The sequence below is a fragment of the Dichotomopilus funicola genome, assembly GCF_033296635.1.
Source record: "Dichotomopilus funicola strain CBS 141.50 unplaced genomic scaffold C8A04scaffold_8, whole genome shotgun sequence".
Lineage (NCBI taxonomy): Eukaryota > Fungi > Ascomycota > Sordariomycetes > Sordariales > Chaetomiaceae > Dichotomopilus > Dichotomopilus funicola.
Genome location: NW_026944029.1, coordinates 462,663 through 487,909, shown reverse-complemented (window position 1 = coordinate 487,909; position 25,247 = coordinate 462,663). Strand labels below are relative to the sequence as shown.

The 25,247-nt window shown below is 56.2% G+C and overlaps 6 protein-coding genes across 6 annotated transcripts; 4 read left to right on the top strand and 2 right to left on the bottom strand.

Annotated features, from left to right (window-relative positions):
• Positions 1–978: 978 nt before the first annotated feature.
• On the bottom strand, positions 979–8,021 carry C8A04DRAFT_34978 (Nup93/Nic96-domain-containing protein; the record flags this gene model as incomplete). Its single annotated transcript, XM_062783004.1, has 7 exons — positions 979–1,302; positions 1,374–4,540; positions 4,846–4,849; positions 5,547–6,608; positions 6,682–7,254; positions 7,315–7,455; positions 7,992–8,021. 7 exons carry the CDS (start codon positions 8,019–8,021, stop codon positions 979–981), a joined length of 5,301 nt encoding a protein of 1,766 aa, XP_062639897.1.
• A 1,698-nt stretch (positions 8,022–9,719) lies between these two features.
• On the top strand, positions 9,720–10,862 carry C8A04DRAFT_25752 (uncharacterized protein; the record flags this gene model as incomplete). Its single annotated transcript, XM_062779678.1, has 6 exons — positions 9,720–9,809; positions 9,912–9,976; positions 10,157–10,280; positions 10,559–10,622; positions 10,680–10,727; positions 10,789–10,862. The coding sequence occupies 6 exons, from the start codon at positions 9,720–9,722 to the stop codon at positions 10,860–10,862; spliced, it is 465 nt and encodes a 154-aa protein (XP_062639896.1).
• A 2,596-nt stretch (positions 10,863–13,458) lies between these two features.
• On the top strand, positions 13,459–14,821 carry C8A04DRAFT_9788 (uncharacterized protein; the record flags this gene model as incomplete). The annotated part of the gene is made up of 5 exons (XM_062785628.1): positions 13,459–13,582; positions 13,646–14,194; positions 14,265–14,524; positions 14,606–14,705; positions 14,769–14,821. The coding sequence occupies 5 exons, from the start codon at positions 13,459–13,461 to the stop codon at positions 14,819–14,821; spliced, it is 1,086 nt and encodes a 361-aa protein (XP_062639895.1).
• A 1,559-nt stretch (positions 14,822–16,380) lies between these two features.
• On the bottom strand, positions 16,381–16,796 carry C8A04DRAFT_25750 (4F5 protein family domain-protein; the record flags this gene model as incomplete). The annotated part of the gene is made up of 3 exons (XM_062779677.1): positions 16,381–16,421; positions 16,546–16,630; positions 16,734–16,796. 3 exons carry the CDS (start codon positions 16,794–16,796, stop codon positions 16,381–16,383), a joined length of 189 nt encoding a protein of 62 aa, XP_062639894.1.
• Positions 16,797–19,060: 2,264 nt separating this feature from the next.
• Positions 19,061–20,107, top strand: C8A04DRAFT_9778 (uncharacterized protein; the record flags this gene model as incomplete). Its single annotated transcript, XM_062785623.1, has 2 exons — positions 19,061–19,929; positions 19,987–20,107. The coding sequence occupies 2 exons, from the start codon at positions 19,061–19,063 to the stop codon at positions 20,105–20,107; spliced, it is 990 nt and encodes a 329-aa protein (XP_062639893.1).
• Positions 20,108–21,777: 1,670 nt separating this feature from the next.
• C8A04DRAFT_34975 (uncharacterized protein) lies at positions 21,778–24,619 on the top strand (the record flags this gene model as incomplete). Its single annotated transcript, XM_062783003.1, has 6 exons — positions 21,778–21,939; positions 22,046–22,543; positions 22,626–23,650; positions 23,762–23,957; positions 24,057–24,503; positions 24,572–24,619. 6 exons carry the CDS (start codon positions 21,778–21,780, stop codon positions 24,617–24,619), a joined length of 2,376 nt encoding a protein of 791 aa, XP_062639892.1.
• Positions 24,620–25,247: the final 628 nt, after the last annotated feature.

Sequence of the window (25,247 nt, the reverse complement as noted above, 5' to 3'; positions counted from 1 at the left end):
TCTGCGGGAGAATGCGTCCAAGATTTGCTCGGCAGTGGCGCGATGGGCGCGGATGGGCCAGCCAAACCCTGGTTCGGGAGCCTGCGAGTTTGTTGGATCAACTTGGGGCGTGGTGCAGTGCTGCAGCGGTTTGGAAAGCCGGAAAAGGCGGAGTCGGGTGGAAATTTGCTGGTCTGGGAGGACTTTGTGAGCGACAACGATTCAGGCGCGCCGGTCCTCCCATGCCGGCCCGAGTCAGGCCATCGTCGGACGCGAGTCGGCTTCACGTAACGGGAATCGCACAGTGGGAAGGTGGCTCATGGGTGGCTCGAAGCTGAGTGGTCTTGGCAGGGATTGGCTTCATGCTGGGAGGGAAGCCCCACTTTCCTAAACTCATCTCCGTCTCTCCTTCCTCACAAGCACAATGTCAGATTTTAGTTTCAAGGATTTCAATTTCAGACTCGTCAATTGTGAATGCGGGTATCTGCTATCTCCAAGTTTGTGGTCGACTCCATTACCCATCGATTGATCTATCCGGCTTCAAACACGGACTCGGGAACGTAGGAAACCGAGGTAACGACTCGTCACAACACCAAACCCAGCTTTGCCGATTGTGAGGGCTAGAAGGGAGTCACATCAAGCATGACGGCGAAAGTTACCAGGAAAGGATCGAGGGGGTAGGTTGGTGTGACTCTAGTATTATGCACCCAGGTGTAGACAAGTAGACACATATGTAAACAGTAAACGAAAGAAAAAGACCACCACACTAATATCACAGGCTCTTTGGTATTAACGACCAGCCAGAACTGGCCAGAGCGAGGTAGTCCATACATACATGACCGTTACTCAACTTCAACAACGACACTGCCTTCATTCCTCATCCCTCATTTCCTCCCCATTCCTCTCATGTCCTCCCGGCCCCCGTTCTCCCCACAAACAAACCCAAACAAAGCCAACCCTCTCTCTTCCACATTTTCTCCTCTCCTCCGGCCGATTCCCCTAATCAGCCGAAGCCCTTGCCAACGCCTCATGCAAATGCGGCGGCAGCCGATACCTCAACTGGCTGGTATACGCCGTCAAATCCAGACTAACCTGCTTCAAATCATCCACCATCTGGCGCGCAGTCGACTGGTTACCGCTCGTGAACTGGCTCATCAGCAGGCGCTCGCGCTGACGCGTGCAGCAGACCACCGTCCACAGCAGCAGGTTGGGCACGTTGATGGCCACGGGCTGGGGGAAGGACGGGAAGCGGGCGGCGTAGTTTCGGATTTGGGTTGGGTCGCCGTTCGCGGTGAGGGGGAGGATGTCTAGGGCGCGGATGGCCTGTTGTTGGGTTAGTATTGCTCTACGTTGAAGAGGGATGAGATAGTGAAGGGGGAAAGAGAAGGACATACATCAAAGGCCGTCGGCCACTGCCCCTCTTCAACTAGTTTCTTAATAGCGCTCATGCTCAACAACACGCGGCACGCCTGACGGTTAGGATCACGGATCCGCTGCCGGAACATGCTATCGCGCTCATACATGCCCATCATCGTCTGAGCCAACTCAACCGGGTCATCGATCGCAGCCAAGCTCAAGCTGGTCCCGCGCTGGGCCGCATCCGGCTCGGCACCGCCCTCGACGCGCGGCTTGACGGGCACCAGACGCATGGGATCCTCGCCAATCTCCAGCGAGACGGCCTCGCTCAGCGCGCGGCTGACGATGGACACAACGGTGTCGTAGTCCTCGGCGAGATGGTACAGCAGCACGGCGTCGGTGGTGCGGCCGTTGTCCTCGGCGAAGCTGGCGGCTTGCACCGTGATGGCGCGGATGAACTCGTCTTCGTGGCCGAGGGCGATCAGTGGGCCGCGCTGCTCGATCACGCCACGGATGCGCTGGCCGTCGGGCTTGATGTCGCCGATCAGCCGGCTGAACTCGCGCGATTCGAGCACCAGCTCGCGAAGCGCCTCGTGGCAGAGGGCGGCCTGTTGTTGGTAAGCGGCCCCCGTGGCCTCGTCGGCGTTGAGGCAGATCAGCACGAGGTAGTCAACGGCGGCGGCTGCGTTGGCCGCGCGGAAGTCGCGCGTGTAGTAGCCGAGCATGCGGCCAAAGTTGATCTGCGGCTGGTTGCGCGTGTTGTGCGACAGCAGCTCATTGCCGCCGTTGGTGCCAGTGGCTTCTGCGATCGCGGGCGTGGGCCGCAGCAGACCGTAGTAGGTCAGCGCGACGGCAAAGTGCACCGCGTCGACGTACGAGAAGGCGTACAGGTACGCGATGGCCTGCTCGAACAGCCCCGCCAGCACCTGCAGGTAGAAGAACATGCCGAAGCTGCCATTAGCGTCCTCGGCAGGGGTCTTGGGGAAGTGCTTGAGCCCGATCTCGCGGATGCTCGCCTGCAGCTCGGCCAGGCCGTACGACTCGCCGGCCAGCTCGACAGACCGGTCGGTCTCGCGCGCCAGGGTGAACTGCAGCCACACCCAGTCGTTCACGTCCGTCTGCAGGCCCTCCAGGCTGCGGTTGGTCAGGTCGCACCGGCCGATGATCTTGTAGCAGGCCATGCGGAACGGGTCGATCGAGCCCTCGGGCGCGTTGCGGATGCGCTGGTTGTACTCGCTCGTGCACCGGTCCTGCATCTGCCGCTTGAGCCGCCGCTCCTCGCTCGACGCGTAGCTGTTGATGTACCCGGAGAACGTGCGGTCGATCGTCCGGAAGTGGCCCTGGTTGTCGTTGACGTACTGCGCGGCCTCGTGCACAAACCCAGACCGCAGCAAGAAGAACACAATCGCCCAGATGTACTCGCCGTTGGCCTGCTGCAGGTCGACATTGTCCGACATGAGCGTCTTGCGCGCAAACTTCAGCCGCACGTACGCCTTGGTCTTGCTGATCACATCGGGCAGCCCGCCGAGGTTGGCGTCCTGCGGGTACTTGGCGATCTGCGTGTTGACCTCGTGCCAGAACTGCTTCTCTAGGAACGCCGTCGCGCCGTTGAGGATCTGCTTCCGCATTTTCACCGCGTCGGCCGATTGCGGGTTCGGATCCAGGTACGATTTCGCAAACTGCCGCGCCTTGGGCGTCTCCTCGGCCTCGGGGTACTCACCCACAATCTCCATCATTGCCCGGTATGCCTCCACAACATGCGGGGCATGCGGGTCGCCCGACTTGGACTCCAAGTCGGCCAGGTCACGGCAGATGTAGATGGGCGTGCCTTGCTGCCGAGCGTTGTTGAACTCGTGCATCTTCTCGGCTAGCTTGCCCTGCTTCTCCCGCAAGAACCGATCATCCAGCGATCCGGCCGCCCCGTTCGCACCGTCCTTGCGTGGCGCCACATCCGTAAATTCAGACGCATGCGACCCGATCCTGCTCGGCGTTCCAATAACCGAGCGCTGCATCGCCGACCGGCCCAGCACACTCGCCCGCTGTGACGCCCGCTCCCCACCAGCCGCCTGGCTTGCCTTGCGTCGAGATCGCCCAAACGTGCCCTGGCCGTCCTTCAGAGGCGTCGACGCGCGCCCAGCCGGCTGCTGTGAGCCACCACCGCCCGCAGCCAGATCCTCCCTCGGCTTGATTCCAAAATGCTCGTAAATCCTCTGACGCTTCGCATCCCATTCCATCGTCACATTATCCTCCAGAAACGCGTCAAAGTCCCGGACCGACCGGTCCAGCCCATCCGCAATCATGCTCAGCGTCGTCTTAGTTTGCAAGTTCGACAAATACGTGTCGACATCCAGCTCGCCCAAGCCAGTCCCATACCCGCCGTTCCCCTGACCACCGGCTCCGCGTTCCTTGGCCTGGAGCCCGAACGCGCCGAGATCACGAACCGCCGCACCGGGGTCAACGCCCGACGCCGCGAGAAAATAGTGTGCCTTGCCATGTTCCACGGGCTTGTCGTGCGTGGGGCCAAGCTGCCTAAGCCGCTGACGGAGGTCCCCCAGCCCGAGCTGAAGCGCTGGCAGCTCGCCCAGCGCCGTCTCGCCCTCGGCTTGTTTCTTGTTCTTGGCGAGGAGGCTGTCAAACAGCGCGCCAGTCGGAAGCGCAGACGGCGGGCCTTGCTGCTGCGGCTGCTGCGACTGCAATAAGGTCTGCTGCTGCGGCTGCTGCTGTTGTTGTTGTTGCTGCTGCTGCTGTTGCGGGTTTATCGAACCGGCCGGGGTAGTTGAGAAGCCGCCTCCCAGACCAAGACTCAGCCCACCCGCAGGAGCAGCAGAGGAGAAAAGACTTCCCCCGGCAGGGGCAGTCTGGCTGGTCGTCGCGGTGGTACCGCTCAACCCCAACGTGCTTCCAAACAAACTATTCCCGGGAGCAGCAGCGGCGGTGCCAGCAGCAGGCTGGGCTGTCGGCGTGGCAGTCGACTGGTTGCCGCCGAAAAGCGAGCCCTGCGGGGTCGTGGTCGAGGCGCCGAACAGGGACGTCGAGCCAAATCCTCCGAGCCCGGACGGCCTCGCCTGTGTCGGGGTGGCTGCCCCAGCGGTGGATGCCGCGCTGTTTCCAAAGAGGGAGTTGCTGTTCGTCGTCGAGCCGAAGATGCTGTTCCCAGCGGCGGGAGTTGTGCTTTGGCCCTGGCTCTGGTTCGGGCCCAGGGAGCCTAGAAACCCGGTCGAATTGGCCGTTGCCGGCGTACCTCTGCCCATGAACATGATGGGCAGTCAGTCGTCCTTCTTTCCTGTCTGGTTCGTCGTTTTTTTTCTTGTTTCTCCCCGTTTGTCTCCCCACCTTCTTCCCTGGTTTTTTTTTCTCGGTGTTTTCGAAGTCGGCCGGAAATAGCAGCTCAAACGCGCAATATAAAATGCGCGCAGGGCCACGGGGTCGCGGAAAACGAAGGCCGGCGAGGGAAAGTCGGAAGTCGCTGAGGCCGCTTGTTGTGTTTGCGAATTGTTGATGCTGCACGACCTTTCTGCAACCCAAAAATGCTTTGGACGCGCCTGCATGGCGTTGGGTGGGGCGGCTACAGGGGCTGGGGCCAGTGAAAAAAGCCGAGAGACTTTTGGTAAGGAGCTTGGACCACCCAGGCAGCTAGCAGACTCCCGTGGTTGACCCGCCAATTTCAACCCGCGCTTTCAACACCGGACAAAGCAATCCACAACTTTCATCAATCGACTCTACCTAGGTAACCTCAAAGCGTTGAACATTGTAGAAACAGCACCACAACTCACAAGTCACGGAGAGGCATAGCGATGCAGTTCGAAAAAATCAGTTCGGCTATTACCAAGTCTAGCCATCCCTCTGCTAAAGGAAGCCTCTCTAAAACCCATTTGAAAATGAACACCGTCCGTCCATGTCATCGAAAAATCACCGCAACGCCAGGCATTCATTCCCCGCCGACCAAGCAACATCGCTTTCCACAACCCGAAAAAAAGAATCCGATCCCGAAAATTCTAATCCCATCGTGTATTTTTCCTTCCCCGTACCTTCCCGTTCCCTATCCGGGCCCCAGAAGAAGGTAGATAGAGATTGAGATAGATAGCAAGCCTGCATCCGATCCAGCGCAAAATCAGGCAAATGGAGGAAGACTAGGCTCAGGTTCAAGCGGAAGCGCCATTGCCATGGCCATTAACAGTGCCGTTAGCAGTCCCGTTGACGTGGCCATTAACCTCGACCTCGAGGGTGGAGCCCTTGAGGGCCTCATCGATCTTCTTGCGGTACTCTTGCTGAGTGCGAGCCTGGTCGAGGAACACCTCGTACTTGGCATCCAGGAGCTTCTTCTCAGCTGGGTCGTTGCGGCACCAGACGACCTTGCCGGGCTTGCTCATGCGGTCCATGATGTTCCACAGCGGCTCCGTCTTGCCGGTCTTATCGGCAGAGGCAGCCTTGGCACCCAGCATGGCAGCGCCGTGGACGACAGCGGCGTTGACATAGCGTGGAATCAGCACCGGCATGCCGCAGGCGGTGGCGATCAGGTCCATGAGGATCTCGTTCTGGCACTGGCTGCCTGACATGAAGATGCTCTTGATGGTGTGGCCCGACGCGTTCATGGTCTCGACGATCTGGCGGGTCTGCAGAGCGATGAATTCCATGGTGGAATAGTACAGCAGGGCCATGCCGTCCTTGCTCTTGTCGGAGCTCATGCCGATGATGGCGCCGCGCATATTGGGGTCGGCGATCGGCGAGCGGTTGCCCCACAGGTCGCCGTAGAAGAAGTAGTGGCGAACGAGGTACGAGATCGAGGGCGCGTTGGACTGGTCAGCCAGGTGGCGCAGGTGGTGGTTGAGGTATTCGTAGATGCTCTGGCCCGCGGCGGCGGCCTCCTTGGTAGTATCGTCAAAGGCGGCGTGAGTCTCGAGCATGTGCTTCATCAGCTCGCCAGTGGCTGACTGACCGCCCTCGGCCATCCAGAAGCCGGGCGTGAGCACGTCGCGGTAAGGGCCCCAGACGCCCGGCACAAAAACGGGGTCGCGGGACATGGCCAAATGGCACGTCGAGGTGCCAGCCACAGACGCCAGACGGGTGAAAGCTTGCGAGACATCGTTGTGCGCGACGGAGTCGTCGAGGCAGTCGGGATCCAGCTTGACCTTAGCACCAACTGTTCCGATCCAGCCCGCGTACGCGTCGATGACACCACTGCCGATGGCCACACCGACGGGGAGACCAAAGTCCTTGGCAGCCTTCTCGCACAAGCCGCCGATCCGCTCGCCAGCGCTGAAGAAGTCACCGTTCTAGTAATCATCCTCGGTCAGCCTCCCATTCAGAGCAAGTCAGGTACGTAGTCACAAGCGGGGGAATGCATACCACGCCATTGACACCACCAATCCGGCGGAAACCATCCTCCGCAAGTTCGCCCAGGCCAATGGCCTGGTAGAAATCCTCCTGCCAACCCTTGACACTGCCATCCACACCGACAGGCACATACCCTTGCTTGCACACAGTGCTACAGAAGCTTCGGGTCTCGCCGCCAGTAGCGAGATGGGTCAAGGCATCAGCCAAGTCATAGAACTTGCAGCGGGCAAACAGCTCGGGGGGCATGTTGTTCTTGAGCCACAACACCTTGGGCATCTCCATCTCAATGTTCATCTTGCCGCCGAGGTAGCGCAGCAAGTTGTGTTTGGTGCTGTTGATCAGCTCAGTCTCGGCCCCCGGGCGGTGGTCGAGCCAGAGAATCACGTTGCGGTCGTTGCCATCAGCATTGTCAAAGTTCGGGCCGGTCACGGCGACGGGCTCATCGGTATCGTGGGTGAAGACGGCCAAGGAGCAGGTCGCATCGAAGCCGATACCGCGGACGGTGTTCTTGTCGACGCCCGACTTGGCGAGAGAGGAGCGCACGCAGTAGGCGATGGCGTTCCAGATATCTGTGGTCGATTGCTCCTGTGGAGTGTGTTAGTAAATGGGGGTCATTAACGAATGGAAAATCCAACGATCGCTTACATAGTGAGAGCCGCTGTAGCCACTGGCTGGCTGCCAGAGCTTGATTTCTTTGAGTTCTTGTCCCTTGATCTCGCCGGTCGCATCTATGACACAAGCGCGGGCTGAGCCCGTGCCGACGTCGATGCCGATAAAGTGGTGGTCCTGGATGTTCCGCTATGTTAGTGCCAATGCTCAGTGGTATCCTCCTAGGAGTTCCAGACCGGGAAATCGGCGTCGCGACTAACCTGAGGAGACGCCCTAGAATGGAGAACAGGTTAGCCATCGGTAGCTTTGAAAGTGGCCAATAGATCAATTGGTCTGAATTATCCGCCATCCGACTTACATTTTATTTTCCCTGCACTGACGCGGGTCTGATTTGCCGCCGTTGGTGGTTGTGGTTCTCGGCGTTGCGAGGGTTGTGTGATGGATGGTTCCGGATCACGGGGGTGAAAAAGGAAAGAGTTAGGATTGTGTTTGAATAATTATTTATTATTATCGTTAGGTCAAGCCAAAAGGCAAGAGGTAGGAGGACCAAGAAGAGTGATTAAAGAGGTGAATGTTCAGACGGATGAGCTCCTAGAATCGGGGGAAGGAGCCAGCTCTTTCATATCTCCCAAGCTCCCCCCCTTCCCCCCCTCCAAGCCACCCCAGTACTTCGTGACTTGGGGGTACAAGACTCACCTCCCATTCCTACACACCAACAAAGCCACGTCCATGACCTCAACCATGGAGTGGGTGGATGGGCGTGGATAGGCGATTGGGGCAAGAAACGGAAGAGCGACAGGTAATTCCCCACTGGGCTTCATCATCCATTCTCCAACATGCTCCAGTCTTTCTCCTCTCACCGGGGATGTGTATCTGGGACACTAACTCGACTAACCTCAGAAGACAGGGTAGGGGGAACGAGGGATTGCATATCCGTAGGTCCTGTCACAGACCACGACACGAACACGCACGATGGTCGGACATGGTGGTGTGTGTAGACGGCTATTCCAAACACTTACAGGGGGGATGGCCGGGTCGAGAACGAGCTAACAGTGTAACACACACAACAACACAACCCAGCAGCGCGGGATACCGAGAAAAAAAAAGGTTCTGGCTCTCGGGATCAGCACAAAGGATCAACACCGAACTGCCAAAACAGCTCCGGACTACCCTATCGGTGGGAGCCTGGGAGCGTGAAGAGGTTGCAGCGCGCCTCTTGGAAGCTTTCGGCTGCTGCAGCGGCGCGGCGGGGAGGCCGGCAGGCCGGGAAGACAGCTGCAGAGTCCGCAGCGATGGGCAGCTTTTTTTTGCGGGTCTGACATCCCAGAGATCCTTGGGGATGGGCTCGATGGGGGCGATGAGAGGCTTGAAAGGGACGTTGGTGTCCGCGTGACATGCAAGACTTTTCATCCGCAGGGTCCAGAACGGGTGCCCACTGTGCCGCGAAGTGCCTGGATCGTCGCTCCGGTCTTGGGAAGATCTCAAGGTTTGTGCTGATGGTTGAGTGGGGAAGGTTTTTATTTCTCGATTTTTCGTTGGAGATTTCCCAGAGCTCTGCCGCAGCGGTCCTTGCGTGGACGGCGGGTGTGTGCGGGGTTAGGGGGGTTTGGGGGGAAAGTTGGGGGCCACTGCGGGGAAGTCGAGGTGCTGAAGAGCGATTATGGAGGGGCACTGGGGTTGATGGAAAAAAAGTCGATGGACACCGCCCAAGACATTTCACGATTTGCATTCGAGATTTCCCTTGACGGAATCTCCGAATGCGGTTCTTGTGCATGGGGAATTCGCGACCGCCACGCCACACCGGGGTGATTCTGATCTCCTTTATCGGTAGCGAGTGTGACAAGTCGGGATTCCGAGACTCGGTGCGTGGGCAGGAACGGTCTCGTGACCAGCTGGAGGAATGAAGCAGCGTGGGAGTGTGGCAGTGAGAGAGACATGGTTGAATTGGTGTGGTTGAGTCTTCAGGGATTCTTTTGTTGACCTGCACTTGTCTCTTGGCTTCGTTGTTTGTTGTTGAGTGTTTAGGAGTTTGTCCATTGACATTAACTTAGCTTTACACGTGTAGGACTTGTCGGCTTTCCTGATTTGCAAAAGACAATAATTTCACTCCCGTGTATCTTGATAAAGACTGTGTTGTACTAGTCGATGTGGTGGACCTGTAAAGGGTGAAGATACACCTAATCGCAAGTTCTGCTGATCGGGGTTGAATGGTAGGATAGTCAAAGAGATGAAAGTGTGTGCTAGTCACTGAAAAATTGATTTCAGCAGGCGAACCTAGTGTAAAGTTAATATTGAGTATTTGTTAGTTTGTCGATGTAGATTGGGTGCCAAGTTTGAAGTTGTTGTAAAATGAGCGGAGGCCGGGGAATGAGCTCCCAAAATGAGCGAGCGAGCGATCGCATCTAAAAATCTTCAACTCGACAACATCACACTCCTCCAAAATGGATTCCGAGACTGCAGCAACCCACGAAGAAATATGGGACGATTCCGCTCTCATCAACTCCTGGAACCAGGCACTGGAAGAGTACAAGGTACGCCTATGGCTATGATCGCGGCACGCGTGTCCCTCCAGCAGTCCCACGGGCGGTGACGCGATAGGAGGGTTGCAACAGATCTGACGTTCGGTCTCCCAGAAATATCATAGTATCCACGCCAAAGGTGGGACCGTCGACGATATCCCGGATGATGGAGCCCAAAGGTAAAGTTCCTCCGCCATTTATGTGTCATTCCTGGGCCCGAAAGATATGGAGTGATGGAAACAGGAAGAAGACGAGATAGCGGAGAATGGCAAACGCCAACAAAAATGGAAACTCGAAAATAACAGGGAGGAGTTTGAGCAAATCGTACGATCCTCACACTAATCCATCTTTACGCACAGAGTCAATGCCAAGCCTGAAACAGACGGCAAGACGGTAGGCGAGGGGCAAGAGGAGGAGGAGGAAGAAGAGGGCGAGCTCGACGAGACGATGCTCACAGGCTCGAGCGACGAAACATCGCACCCAGTAATTTCGGATGTCCAAGGCTCCGGGGGTGAAACGAAGGCAAGTTCTTTCACCTTGCTACCCTACCTTTGCGTCTAGCGCAACGCATGTCTGTGGCTGTCTGCCCATCCATCTGCAGTTTTGACGTGCGGGCAACGGGACGGACGGATGGTTGTGGGAATCCTCGAAGATCGGTCGAGGCTTGGCGTGAAACGCCTTTCCCTCTCGTTGACTCTTTTTTTGACTGAGCGGAACCCCTGGGATGTTTCTGTTCGTGACTGACAGGCGAATCTTTGTAGGCAAACGAGGTGCAGGCTGGAGCGTCTGCGCCAATGTCAGGGCCACAGATGCTTCTAGGAAACAGTGGGTTTTCATGTTTGAGACTGACGGTGTCCAATATTGTGCTAACTTGCGGTATAGTACAAGATGAAGAACTGAAGAAGCTGCTGATGTCGTGGTATTACGCGGGTAGGTTGTGTTTTATTTGGTTAGCTTGCTAGAGTCATGTCCCTTTTACTGACCGTTTTAGGATATTATACCGGGCTTTTTGAAGGCAAGCAGCAGGGGAATCAACAGGCAAAGGGCGAGCGGAAAGATTATTGATTTGTTTGACCGATCAGTGTCAAATGGCGACATCGACGGGTTCGTTGAACAAGAAACATCAGCACGGCCGTTTTTTGAGCTGAGGAACTTACCCCCTTCCATAGTTGCTCCGTTCAAAATGAGGATTCCTTGACATTCAAGACCCATCGAAGGTTCAAGTCGTGATATGTGAAACGGTCCAAAAGCAAGCGAGAAAGGTGAGTGAGTGGGTCGACAAGTTCGAGGCTGAAAATTCGAGACTTGGCGCCAAACGCCTCAATGGGATAACCCTGGAGACCCCCGCGAGCCCCGTTAACCCTGAAGCGCCGGGGCCACAACGCCCTGTGGCCAAACCCTGATCGACGCCAAAAAAGTTCGCCTGCGACGACTCATGTTCCAAAACCCTGACTCTTGCACACGGCTCCCGCAAGTTCCACGTCTGAGCACCACTGCCCTCGGTATCATGGAACAACCGCGCAAGCCACCGACCCCTTCGACTTTTCACTTTTTCACTTTTTCGTTTCCTTTTCGCTTGCCTGCCATCCCATCAATCAATCAGGCCACACCCCACTCACCCCAGGCCCCGTGGCATCCCGCCGCAGACGGATAGCAGATTCCGGCAGACCCGGGCCACGCAAACGTCCCGGAAGAGCAGCATGTCCGGTGTTGTTCGCTGCTACCTATGCGCTGAGCAGACACACCCGACGTAGTTGGCATAGCCACCGAGCGATGAGGACCTAGCCTGGGCTTTTTGAAGCCGCCGGTGCTTCGTTTCAAACACGCCTTAACGGATGCTAACGAACGTTACGTTAAGGCGTCGATTGAACCCTCTTGCGTTTGCGTCTTTGCGTCTTTACGTACGAAGTATTCGTGGGCTGCCTCTTCCGGGCCATCGAGGTTTCGTCGCCAAGCACGGTAGAGGGATGGGATGATGGATTGACCGGGATTTTCATCATTTTTCTGTCTTCATTTACGAAGTACAGTTTTCATCTTCAGTCTCATTCTCATTGCCCAGGCTGCCAAGATACACCTCCGGCCGGAAGTCCAGCCATGCGGGTGAAGGAATCGAGGCTCCCGTCGCCCGAGTGGGCCGCTGCGGCACTCTAATCCAGGCCCGCAGCCCTCAAGCCAGGAAGCCAAATCGTTAAGTTGACTTCACTTAACCTCAACCCGACATCAATGGAGATGGAAAGCAAAGTTGGACCTGTTGCACTGGCCTCGGGAGGCAACCAAGACGGATACCGCCACAACTTCCCCTGCATTTCCCTGCGTTTCCTCACTCTAAAAGAAGGATGATGCTGCTCGTCGAGTCAAGCAACTTGCCCCGTGCGAAGAAACACAAGAAGAACCCGAAACGAGTTAGTGGGGGCCGCCGTTGCGGGCCACAAGAATGGTTATTCAACATCCCGGGCGGCTGCCGTTTTCTCCGGCCTACTCTTGTAGTCTATTTCTATTTCGCGAAGTGGCCGTTTGAGAAGGCCTAGCTGGGCACTGGGATTATCTAATTATGTCGTGCTTAAGCGCGGTGACCTGGCCGAGAATATCGGCCGCTTGCGTTTCTGCGGAGCCCCAGAAGCGAAGATGATGTTGCCGCCCAAAACATCAAACGGGCTAATGGAGTAAGATGACATACTTCGTATGAAGTAGAGTTAGCGGCTGGCGCTTTTGAAGTCTTGGCCCCGAAACCCGTTTTCTGGGCACGTCGAGCATCCAAGGGAAGGCGAATCGCCTCGCTCTCTTTTTTTCTTCGACAGCACGACAGCACGACAGCACGACAACGGAATGGCGTGTGTAAGTGCGCCGCCGGGCCCGGGTCTGGGGTAACGAACCCCTGTTTTCGGCTCCTTCGTCCCATCTCGTCCCGTCTGTGCACGTCGGGCTTGGCGCGATGCCAAACACCATTCTGAGACGCCTGTGTCACAGAACAACCTCCTGTCTATACCCCCTCGGTCTGGGCCGGTCGTCGCCTCCCTGCGAAAATGGTAGTGGTATAGCCACCACGGCATAGACAACTCGAGTACTCCCGGGCGCTGGGCAAGGTGGATAGGCGCCCTTCGACTAGGTTGTGTGGTTTCTTGAGATTTTTTGAGACGGGATCGCAAGGAGAGATGGGCTTAGAGGGGGCGTGTAAGGGGACGACCATTACCACGGTGATGCCTTCCCAAGTGTTTCGAGCCATCCTCACCCCCCTCCTCGCGCACCGGGATCTTCGTCGAACTCACAGCCTAGGACGGCCGTGTACGAAGATCATCATGCTGCGATATAAGCCCTACACGGCCCCCCCAGGTGGCCTTTCTCCAAGACGTCTTGTTTCCTCTCTCTTCTTTCTCTCTCACCCACCTCCTTTTTCTTCCTGCGTGTGTGTATACGTGTGTGTTTTCGCTCATTTTGGTTGATCCGTTCTTTTTCCTTCTTATCTTCTTCCTCGCCACTATTTTCGCTTCGACACGAGCAGGGACTCGCTTTATTTTCACAACACAACATCGTCATCATACACCCCCTCCCTAGTAGAGAGGTTCGAACGAGGAACGACATTAAACACTAAAACAACGACGAAAACGACGGAGAAAACGAGAAAAGGAATAGACAGAGAGAGACACAACGCAGAGACGACACAATGAAGTTCATCACAGCAGCAGCAGCAGTGCTGGGCATGGCGCCCTTCGTGCTGGGCAAGGCGGTCCACAACGTCTATCCAGTCCGCCGAAACAGCCATCTATCCGGTGGTGGTGGTCCTGGCGGTGGTGGTGAAGGCGGCGACGGCAATGGCCGCGGTAACGGTAACGGCGGTGGTGGCCAAGGAGGTAAGAACAGCGTCCAGGCCTCCGAAGCGCAGCTCGCCGAGCTAGCCCGCCTCATCGGCGTGAACCGCGGTTCCGGCACCTCCATCAACTTCCTCTGGGTCAACATCGGTGGCGGCGCCGCAACCACCGTCATCAACGCGGCCTCCACCGTCACCGTCACCCAGACCGTGAACGCCGGCGGCGCGGGCGGAGACGCAGCCGCCACGGCCCCGCCAGCCGTCGCAACAAGCGATGCCGCGGGCGCTGCGACCACCACCGTAGCCGGCGGCGCCACGGCCACGGCGGGCGGTGCGGGCGGTGCCACGCACAGCGTCACGGTCGGTGGGCCGCAGGGTCTGTCTTTCAACCCGCAGCAGTTGACCGCGGCGATTGGTGATACCGTTATCTTCACTTTCCTCAGCCAGAACCACACTGCTACGCAGTCGGCGTTTGATAAGCCGTGTGCGGCTCTCGCTGGTGGTATGGACTCTGGGTTCCAGGCCAATGCGAACAATACTGTCAACCCCCCGCCGCAGGTCGCTATGCAGATCATGGTTGATACCCCGCTGTGTATGTCCTCCCCCCTTCCCTCTATAAATCTAACCCATCAGAAATTCTAACCCTTATTTCTTACCTACAGGGTTCTACTGCCGTCAAGCCGGCCACTGCGGCAAGGGCATGGTCCTATCCATCAACCCGACCGCCGCCAAAACCCACGCCCAATTCCAAGCCATGGCCATCCAACAAGCCGGCCAAGGCTCCGGCGGCGCCATCACCGGCAACGGCGGTAACGCCGGAGCCGGAGCCGGTGGTGCCAATGCCAGCGCTTCCGCTTCCGCTTCCGCAGTCGACACCGCCACCGCGGGTGCTGGCGGTGCGGGTGCGACCGCAACGGGCTTGGTGACGCCGCCTGGTATCGCGACGGGTACCGGCGCGGCGGGGGCTGCGAGCACTGCCGGTGTGGCGATGGGATCGGGCCAGATCGCTGCTGATGGGTCGTGCTTGTGTGCTGTGCAGTGCAGTTTTGGGGGGTTTCCGAATCAGGCGATGCAGGGACGGGATAGTTTTGGTGGGGCTGGCGGTATGTTCTCCCTCTTATACTCTCCCTTGTTTAGAGTTGGTTACTGATTTTGGTGGGTTTTAGGTGCCATCCCTATGGCTATGGTCCAGGCTGCTGTTCCCGCCCGTCGGGCATGAAGATAGCGATGGACGGACCGGACAGACTGACAGATGGACAGAACGTGGGAAACCCCATGAGGCGGAGTAGCGCCTCCTTTGTCTGTTTGTTGTGTGGTGTTGATCTCTCCTATCGCGAGTTTTAGTGGTAATGAAAAGCAGAGCGAGGTGAGCTGAGCTGGGCTGGGCTTGTGGCTGTCTCTTTCGTCTTCTTCCTTTTTCTCTGCCTTGGTGTGAGTTAGCAATGACTCTTGAAAACGGGTATGAGAGGGACGAAGATAGGGGGCAGCACAGTTTGGCAGGCGAGCGGGTGGTGGGACGGTTGGGTGGGAGATACCAGTATCATGTGTAGATGTTCTTTTCTTTTCCTCATATTTTCTTCTCTTGTCTTTTACTCCCTGTTTTCTCTCCTGTGTCACACTCTTCGTTGGGTTCTCTAGTATTTAGTACTGAAGGGCTGTTTTAAAGTCCTTCGACTCCTTCCTGCTGCCCTTCAACCTGGGTGTTGCTTGGGCTGGTGGGAAGGAGAGGTGGTGGGGGGGTATATATGACTGGCTCGTATTTCTGTTGCTGAGTTTGATTACTCTTTGTGTTGATATGAACTGTGGCATATGATATGGTTGTACATCTTTTAGATTTATAGGGATGACAAATAGTTTAACTCGCCGTTCGCACTTCGTTAGCTTATTTTATAGACTTAGTGTCCAGTGTGTTGGGTCACATGCTGGTCATTTTAATTTAATACAGCGGGCTTAGATGTTGCAATTCGCACTACCAACGATATCTGATTACGGCAACCACCACTGCTTCGCGACGTGGTTCGCCACATGATAGGTCACTCTGTTTTGTTCAGTTACGGTGCTCAATCGTTCCTATTCCATATAGCACAAGTGGCCAAGTACGACCTCTCATCACTTTGATGTCAACAAGGCCACAAGACCCTTTGACCACGGCCTCACCGCTAAATTACACCCGCGTGACGGCCATCGATGGCAGTTTACTGCTATAATGACTCGGCGAAGAGTCATCCATGTCAAGGGTCATCACACTGCGGCAGTTCAAAACCTAGGGAACAAAGAGACCACACCACCTCCAATGCGCAGGGAAACAGACAGCAAAGGAAATGTTAGGTAACCCTACCCAAAAAGCCGTTTTGTGTGGTCTAGTGACATAGAAAAGGAGAGATCAGCTTGTCGACAACAACGCAAACATTTTCTCACCAAGGGCCGAACCGAAGGGCAAGAGGCCAGAACTCAGGGTCCCAAAAATGGAATGACAAAATTAACCTGGTCCGCGCCCCCCCTCCCATCCATCCTCTTCTCGCCAGCCAGAACGCGGTAAGGCATACATGTTGTGAGGTAGTTAAGACTCCCTTGCTCCTTTGCTGTGTATGTCTTTGGACGCCGGGCTAAATCAAAATCCCACAACTTCCCCCCCTTCCCCTTCCTTGCGCGCTGCCTGTCTCGTTCGCCGGTAAAAACAATAAGAATGCTCTCGCTAATGTGGTAATCATAAGGGGGATCGTGTCGTGTCGGTCGTGTGACGGTGTGATGATGCTTCAAGGGCGTGAGTTTCTTTGTCTATTTCTTGCCGGCCGACTCGCCCGCCTTCTTCGCATCAGCTATAGAGAGAGGGGGTGGAAGGGTTAGTACGGTGTCTTCATCAAGGGTTATTCGAGAGGTTTTTCGGGGACGGCTCGATGGATGGGTGGCCTGAGGTTGATGTTGGGAGTTGAGGGGTTGTACCGGCAGCTTGCTTCTCGCGCATCTTCTGCGCCGCGACCTCCTTTGCTTTGGCTAGTTCGCTACCGCTCATGCCGTGGGACTTCTTCTATTGCAGGGGGAGAGAGGCATGTTAGAATATCGAATCATTTCGATTCTGACCACCAAGATGGCCCTGTTCGTATTAACTTCTACAGGGGAGGTATGCGAACCTGGGCGGCCTGCTTCTTCTGGGCGGCTTCGCGAGCCTTATCGCGCTGATTCCCGCGGGCCATTCTGAACGACGGGGGATGTGGAAAATGGAAGTGGAACTCGTTTCTATTCTCAGGTCGCGCTAATAGCGGCTCGATCGCGGCGACGGCGTCGTATCGAAGAAAGGGTTTCGCGCTTAGCGGTTGTTCTTGCCTTGGGGATGGATGGAGAGTGGATGCGACAGTGAGATTTGTCGATGGCTGCTTTTTCGATCGGTTGGCCGGCAGACGAGGAACGCCCTGCCGTTCTTTGAAAGGCCCTGTGCTTGTGCTGACTTGTCATTGCTGTCAGGTGGTGCCAGGCCTGACAGGGCGAAGCGCTTGCGGGCGGGTGGGGCTTTTCGGCGCTTCTTTGAAGGTGGGTCCGAGGGGTCGCCAAGCGATTTCGACGTCTTGAACTGTTGCCCAATCGAGTCTCTTGAATTATTTTTGTTCTGCTTTTGACGCGCGGGAAGACCTGGTCGTTCGCGTTACTCTGGCCGCCGCTATCCGCGACCGGATGATACGATCTGAAAATAGCCTCAGACGGACACAGCTTGATGTTTGACCCTGGTGGTTTTGAAATTCCAGGGTCATTGATGGCGTCCGAGTCGTGGAGCTTGAGGGTTGCCGTTCGGGCCCGGGTCACGTGCACTGAAAGAAGAACTTCGCGGGACCGCAGTTTGTGATGGGGTATGAGCCAAAGGCTTTCATTGACGATAAGTGTTTTCTTGTTTCTTTTGTTTCTTTTTTTCCATCATGGGTGTTGAACTTCCTACCAAACTAGCATACATAGTGTATATGGCCTTCTTAAGAAGCAAGTTACCGAATACCTACCGTGGGTGGTGTTTCGTTCTTGATGCCCTAACCCTGGGGAACCAGCACCAGTTGGTCTGTGCAACGACAGTTCGTGCATCTCTTTTTCTTGCAACGAAAGTTCTTCCCACTTCCCATTTCCACGTGCAACATCGAGAACCTAGTACGGACATAAAGTTCAAATGTTTCTAAATGCGCTCTTCCCTATGTCTCTGATGCTCTCCCCGGCTGGGATTTGAATATTTTGTCGAGCCGAGCAGCTGCAGCACCCCGGCTCATGGTGCCGATGCCCAAGGCTAAATGAGTTCTGAAACCGTCTTGGCGCGCCCTCAGCCAATCGATGTCAGTCGGTCGTCCAAATTCGAGTTGAGTGCTGCAAGTGTGCAGCTTGCAGGCAGGTAGCAGTGTTGCACTGTTTCTTTCTTTGGCGTCAATAGCCGTGGCCAGACCAGCTGGCCGCTATTGTTTAAAGACCGCTCGCCACCGCTGCATGGCCCATCCCGTTCCAATTTTGGGCCGTACACCTTTGTCGGGCCGCTATTGTTCCCTTCTCAACAATAAGCATGTCCCCCTATTGACTCAATACCACCACTCTCTCTTTTCCTTCGTCCACTTCTTACACGGCACGGCCCGGATCGTCACGCCCTCTTGTTCCCTCGACCAACTCTTGTTTCTTCTCTCTACTCGGTGCCTTGTAATCCGAATTTCTTTCTTTCAACTCACCTCGTATCGCACCAACGCAACAACAATTCCAACAGCTAGCCGCTCGTGTGTCTGCCAGCAGACCCTCCCTCACTACCAGCGCTTCCTCCATCCTAAGAACTGCAGGCCAGTCACTTGACCCAGATCGCACTCGACCAGATCACACACTTTCTCTGTAAGTATAAAACCCTCTTTTGCCATGCCTACACCTTGAAACCCCCCAAACTACCCCCCTACCCAAACCCACACCTTTCTGGGATACCTTCCACTGGAAACGACGCGGTATCGAATCTTGGAAATGGTTGCTCGTCATGGCGAAATCCTGTACCAATAGCGGCCGGCCGCTTTCGGAAGTGTCTGACTTAGACGACTTCTACAACTCGCCGGGGGACCCGGGAATGGTTTCGGACGATGAACGCGGGCCAGATATCTCACTGCGGCGGTTGCCACGTACTCAGACTCAGTCGTCTGCTCACCGGGTGCCCCAAATGCCACCGGCGGGAACTGGATTCTTGATGAGTGGAGCAACTGGGCCATCCAGTGACTCAACACCCGCTCCAGATCCTGCTAGTTATCATTCATATGTTACAAGCAGGCCAGCCGAGGGGGGGTCGGCATCCCGGTTACCACCTCACAACGCTGGACCCCTTTACCGATCACAGTCTTCCGACCATCCCTTGCCCTTTCCAGTCGCATCATCAGCTCCACGTTCTGCTCCTAAAGCCCAAGTGAGGGCTACCCATCGACAGCCAGAGGCTAACAACACAAAACTAGTTAATTCATCATACAAAATGTTTAAACTCGGGCAGGACTCGAAGCTCTTGGGCGCTGGCCATGTCGCCCTCAACGTCCTGCGGGCGTTCAACATCATCGGCCTGGCTGCCGTTATGATGGCCAGCATGGCCATGCCCGTCCTCTCCGGCATCCACGGCCACTTCTTCTTCTTCGACACCGCCACCCACCTCTTCGTCTTCTTCCTCGCCACCTTCCTCCTCGTCTCTGAGCTTCCCGTCCCCTGGAAGAAGCTCAAGGCGTACTACGATCGCAACTGGCCCGTCGTCGGCTCCGACCACTCCCTCGCCTGGCTCGGCTGGGGCATGGTTTTCATCGGCTTCGAGATCCTCGGCGATGCCTGGAAGCCCGCCTACACAGCCGACACCCTCGGACTCGAGTGGTGGCGCGCCATCCTCGCAGCCGCCATCCTCTCCGTCACCTTCGGCTTCTTCAACATCACCGCCTCGGTCATCTTCCGCACCACCGTCGACGGACTCCGCGGCGAGCCCGTTAAGGTCACGGCCCGCCAGATCCGCACATACGGCAACCTCGCCCTGCAAAAAGCCGTCAAGAAGAGCGACGACATCGAGCACAGCCTCGCCGCCTCCTCGCACTACTCGCCCCCGCAGCACCGCGATAACTGGTCCGCCCACAGCTGGGCTGGCGGCGCCGCTCACAGCAAAGAGGAGGAAGTCGTCGAGCCGTCGTCCGCCGTCCGCCGCCTCACCCGCGTGCTCAACCCGCGCAACATCAACTTCAACCAATTCCGCAAGTCGCGCATCCAAATCAGCAAGCCCATCCCGCATCACCAGGACGCTGCCGTCGATTCCGACCACGACGATGACCGTCTCCCCTCTAGCCACGGGCACGTCGATACGCACCATACGTATGGCAACCTCGGCGATGGGTTTGGCGGTGACAACGGCAGCAACCGTATCCCGAGCCGTGACCGCAGCAGCCCTGTGGTGCCGGGCGTTGAGCGCCCTCCCACGGCGCTGCACCCGGCGTATCTGGGTACCAACCGCTCGAGTCTGTACAGCGCGGCTCATATGGATCGGTTCTAAAAAGCTCGGCTGATCGGTCGGGAAGGGGGGTTAATGGTATGATACCAAGGAGAATGCACCCACGACTCTCATTTTTCTATCTCGCCCTCATTTCGAGTCAGTCAGTCAGTCAGCCAGTCAGTCACTCGTCAGGCCGGGTTCCCACTTCCTTTACTTTGTCATACAACAGAACTGGGACCCGGTCCGGTCCGGTCCGGCAACACCATCCATCTCGACACTTGTTGGGTGTCCGTATAATGCATGCATACACCCTCATTCTGCATGGACAGCCTTACTACACGGTGCATTTTTCTCTTTTTCGTCTTTTTTCTTCATCTCAAACAGTACAATCGGCGGGGGTGGGAACACGGAGTGTGTTGAACAAATGGTGAAGGAAGGGGAGGAGGCGTTTTCGGGGGCTGGTTTTGCTCTTTGATCGTGTTATACCCGTTGCCTTAATTTTATCTGCTTTCAGGTTTTGCGTTTGAGGGGGAGTGTAGGGACGGAAAACTATCTAGCAATTCGATGATTTCCAGGTTTCATGAAGTGGCTGCATGCTTTGACGTGGAAATGTGCTTGTTGATGTGAAGACATTTGGTGTTCGCGTGGTGTGTGAGATGATGCCCTAACTAGCTTTGGTGGGATATCAGTATAATTCTGATAGTGGCGTAACACATCTACATGTATCAAGCTACAGCAAGAGGAACAACCGGTAAATTCCCAACCATCAGGTTTCCAACGTGATTGATTCGAAGGAGTTGAGGCATCCTCTTTGTGGCTTTTACTTCTCTCCTCTGCTTGTGTGTTTTTCCCGTTTCTTTGAAGTACCCTCGGAGTCTCGGTGCAGAACCTTACCGGTTGTGTGCCCTGGATGAGTCAGCTGGCAGGAGCCAACGTCCCGGTGGCACGTGCACATTCGCCCTCCCTCCTTACCGGGAGGCGCGATCGAACACGACGACAACCTCCTTCCTCCGCACAACAAACTGGAAATTTCCCCATGACAAGTCAACTCCGCGACCTTGACCTAATGATACACGCACAGAGTTGCGCCAGGTGATACCTCTTCAATATATACGACCACTGCGACTTAAACACGACAAGCTGGTTTCCGAACCCCTCGCCCTGGATTGATCTCGCCAGCGCTTTTTCTTCCTTGTTCGCCTTGGGAAACACCATTGGCCACTACAATCGCTGTCGTCCACACCATCCACTGCCAGTCTCTTCTCCCTGTGCTGGAAACTAGAGAAGGGGATCATTGTGACGGCGCGAGCGTGTTTAATTCATTAGGCGTCCGGTCGGGAAGGCAATTAAGCCGGGGAGGACGTGGAGGTTTTTTCTTTCTTTCTTGCAAGGCGTGCTGGGGTGCCAGGCAGGCAGCCTCCATTCAGAAAGAGGGATAATAGCTGCGTTCCGTCTATTGTTCTCGTCTGAATAGGGGCCGATCCACCCCTCAGAGATTTTACCTGCTCCCACCCGTGACCTGGAACAACAACCGCGGAACATTCGCCCATATTTGCATCCTTTTCTTTCTCTTCCCCTCGCTCCCCTTCCCCAAAACCGCAACACAAACGCGGCTATACCTTGACTTTCCTTTCGTTCGATTGACCTCGCCTCTCGCCTGTTTGTTGCTTGACCGCACACGGCTCCATCCCCAGACGCTTTGCACACAACATTTTGCTCGACACATAGCCATGGCGGATAACGCTGCCGACGTGGCGGAGGATTACCGACAGGCCCTGGAGGATCTCACGGTCAACTCGCGGATCGAGATCGCCACTTTGACCAACATTGCGCGAGAGAATGCCAGCCATGGGTTTGCCATCGCCGAGGCACTGGCGAACCACATTAAGAAGGTATGTTTTGCTTGGTGAATTGGGCCGGGCTTGGCTTCTTAAATGCCGTTTCTCCTCATGGCTCCGTGATAATCAAGAATATGAATGCTGACTGTTGACTGACCAGGTTCCGCCTGCACGCACACTCCCGGCCCTTTACGTCCTCGATTCCGTCGTCAAGAATGTCCCGACGCCGTATGCGCTATACTTTGGCCCGAAGCTCTATTCGATCTTCATGGGCGCATACACCAAGGTCGACAACTCCACGCGGCGTAAGATGGATGAGATGCTGAAGACATGGAAAGAGCCGGTGCCAGGATCGATTTCAACAAAACCCGTGTTCCCGCTGGAACAAGTCCGTCCCATTGAGCATGCCCTCATGGCGGCCCGGAATGCGGCCTATGCGGCCCAACAGACCAGCTATCAGGGACAACAGCAGCTGATGCGCGGCCGGCAAGCCGCTCCCCCAAGGGACACACCCACTCCTCCGACGGGCCGGGGGTATCCTCCACCAGGACAGCAGCACCAGCAACAACAACAGCAGCAGCAGCCCTCGTATTCTGGGTCTAACGGACAGCAACGACAGGACGCGTCTCAGAAACAGTACCAGAACCATCCGGCTAGCGTAAGACCCTCTTTTTCTTCGGCTACCTTTCTCTTGAGATCGGCCATATCTTGTTTGTGTCCGGTACTAACCATCTTGCCAGGGCCCGAATGCCATCCCTCACCGCGCAACTCCCCAGCCCACTCCGCCTATCGGGAGTTACCCCCCTTACCAGCAGCCGGGCGCAGGCCCAGTCTATGGCACTCCCAAGTCTGGAGGAATAAGCATAGACAAGTTGAAAGATGATATCCAGCAACTGATCGTTGCGGAGAAGGCGGAATTTGCGAGTGATCCTCTTGATACTAGTAAACAGACAAGACTGAAGGCGTTGCTGGACTTGCAAACCATAATCCACAACCAAGAGATGCCTCAGGAGCAGTTGATGATCATAAGAGATCGAGTTGCTGAACTTGCTGTAAACATTCGCCCGCAGTCGCGGCCGCAGGTCCCGGCTACGGCTGCTGGTCCTGCTGCTGGCTCTGCCGGCCTAACCGGCCTTGGTCTTGTCGGGCCGTACAATACCAATGCCAACACTGCAACACCACCGCCGGCTGTGTCTCAGCAGTCGACGCCTATGCCCCCTTCCGCAGCGGCTGTTATTGCTGCTGCGTTAGGCCGTCCTTCATCCGTCTCGTCTGCCCCGCCCGCAACAGGGGGAGTAGCACCAGCACCAGCATCAACACCAGGTGTATCTATCGACTCGCTGTTCGGCCAAGGTGCCCTAGCCGCCCTCGTCTCGGGCGCTGCCCGGAAATCAGTCACGCCCCAACAGACTCCCACACCACAGCCGCTTCCTTTTTCACAAGCTCCCGCTGCCGCACCAGCGCCGGCACCTACTCCCGCACCACCAGTTCTCGGGCCGGCTGCGGCAGCTGCTATTGCCGCTGCGCTGCGGTCTCCTCCCCAACAGCAAGGACCGGCTGGACCGCCCAGGCCTGCATCAGCTGCACCGGCTGCTCCGCCGTCGAATCCATCGGCTTTGTTGGCTATGTTGAGGCAGTCTGGCCTGATTAACTCCGGAGGGTCAACGCCGACGCCTTCTTCTGCGCTTGCTGGGCTCGCTGGACTTCCGTCTCTTGCTGGTGTTGTATCGGGCAACCCTCAGCTTGGGGCTGCTTCGTTGAAGACGTAAGTTATGAATCCAAGTTACAGACCCTGCTCCATGTTCCTCCTCGTTCATGGACAACGGGGCACATTGTGAGTGGCATCGACGTAATGACTGACTGACATACTTTCCAGTTTCCGCCCGCACGCCGTTTTCCGGTTATACGATGACCTCGGCCCACCGTGCTCGCAGTGTGGTCGGCGCTTCAGGACAGACGACGAAGGCCGCCGCAAGAAGACGGCACATATGGACTGGCATTTCCGCGTGCACCAGCGTATGAATGATGCCGAGAAGCGCGGCCAGCATCGGAGTTGGTATGTTGATGAGCTGGTATGTATTTCTTCTCTATCCCTTTTTTTCAGCCTGCACAGTACATATGATTTGTGCACGCCCGCGTAAATGATACATGTACCGACTGACCATCATCAGGACTGGATCCGCACCCGCGAAGCCATCGACACAGATTACACCCACCCGGCCCCAGACCTCTCCTCCGCCTCCCTCTCCTACGACTCCTCCTCCTACAACTCCTCCTCCCACCACCAACACCACCACAACCCCTCCGGCTCCCAGCCCGGTACTTTCAACCACTTCCAGCCTTCCGCTCCCGGCGCATCATCCTCTTCGACGTCCACCGGCGGCCCATCCAACATCCCCTACCTACCCGTCCCCGAGGACTCAGCAGCACGCGTAAACGGCGCGTGTCCGATCTGCCAAGAGAAATTTGAGATGAAGTGGCTGGATGAGGCGCAGGAGTGGGTGTGGATGGATGCGGTACGGGTCGGGGGGAGGGTGTTTCATGCTAGTTGTTACCGGGAGGCGTATGGAGCTGGTTCACAACCACAACAACAGCAGGGGGTGAAGAGGAAGGCTGAGGTATGTTTTTGAACTCCTTTTTTCGTCAGTGTGGTCTGGGATGGGACGGTATGCTAATGGTTATACAGGAGGATGTGGGTGGTTTTCGAGGGAAGATTAAGACCGAGGGGTATTGAGTGGAGGACTGGGATGGATGATACCTAACTCCTTCCTCTCCTTGCGAGGAGTACTGCCTTGCGATGAGTACTCCCTCAGGAGTGAGGCAGGCTAGCTGAGAACAGAATCTAGGGATAAGCAACTGGAGGTGGGTGGGCTGCATTGCCAGGCGTAGCGGATGGAGATGATGGACCGGGCGGTCGGGCGGGCAGGCGAAGTGAATTCTAGCATTGTTGGGCGGGTGGTTTTTTGTTGTACATTTTTGTTTTCTAGGGGGTGTATATCATTTATATTTTCTCCGCTTTTTGCAAGTGATAGGCAATTCCAAAGTGACAAGCAGTGCCAGAGTGACGGGTAGTGCTAGAGTGACAAGGAGTGCGAGAGTGGCGAGTAGTTCGTAGTGTTTGTTTGAGTGGGGATGTGTGGCTGCTGTAGTTAGGGAGAGTGATGTGTGGTGTGTTTGGGGTAGTGGTCGATACATGGCATGTTATATGGCACTTTTCAGACGATCGAAGACTGTGTTTCTGGTGAATATCGTTATATGTTCCTTCCGTGCAATCAGATAGCTAACTAGGTACCTAGGCTTAACCTAAGATAGCTCAAACGTCCGCTTTACTTAACACCCTCACCACTTAACCCCTCTCCTTA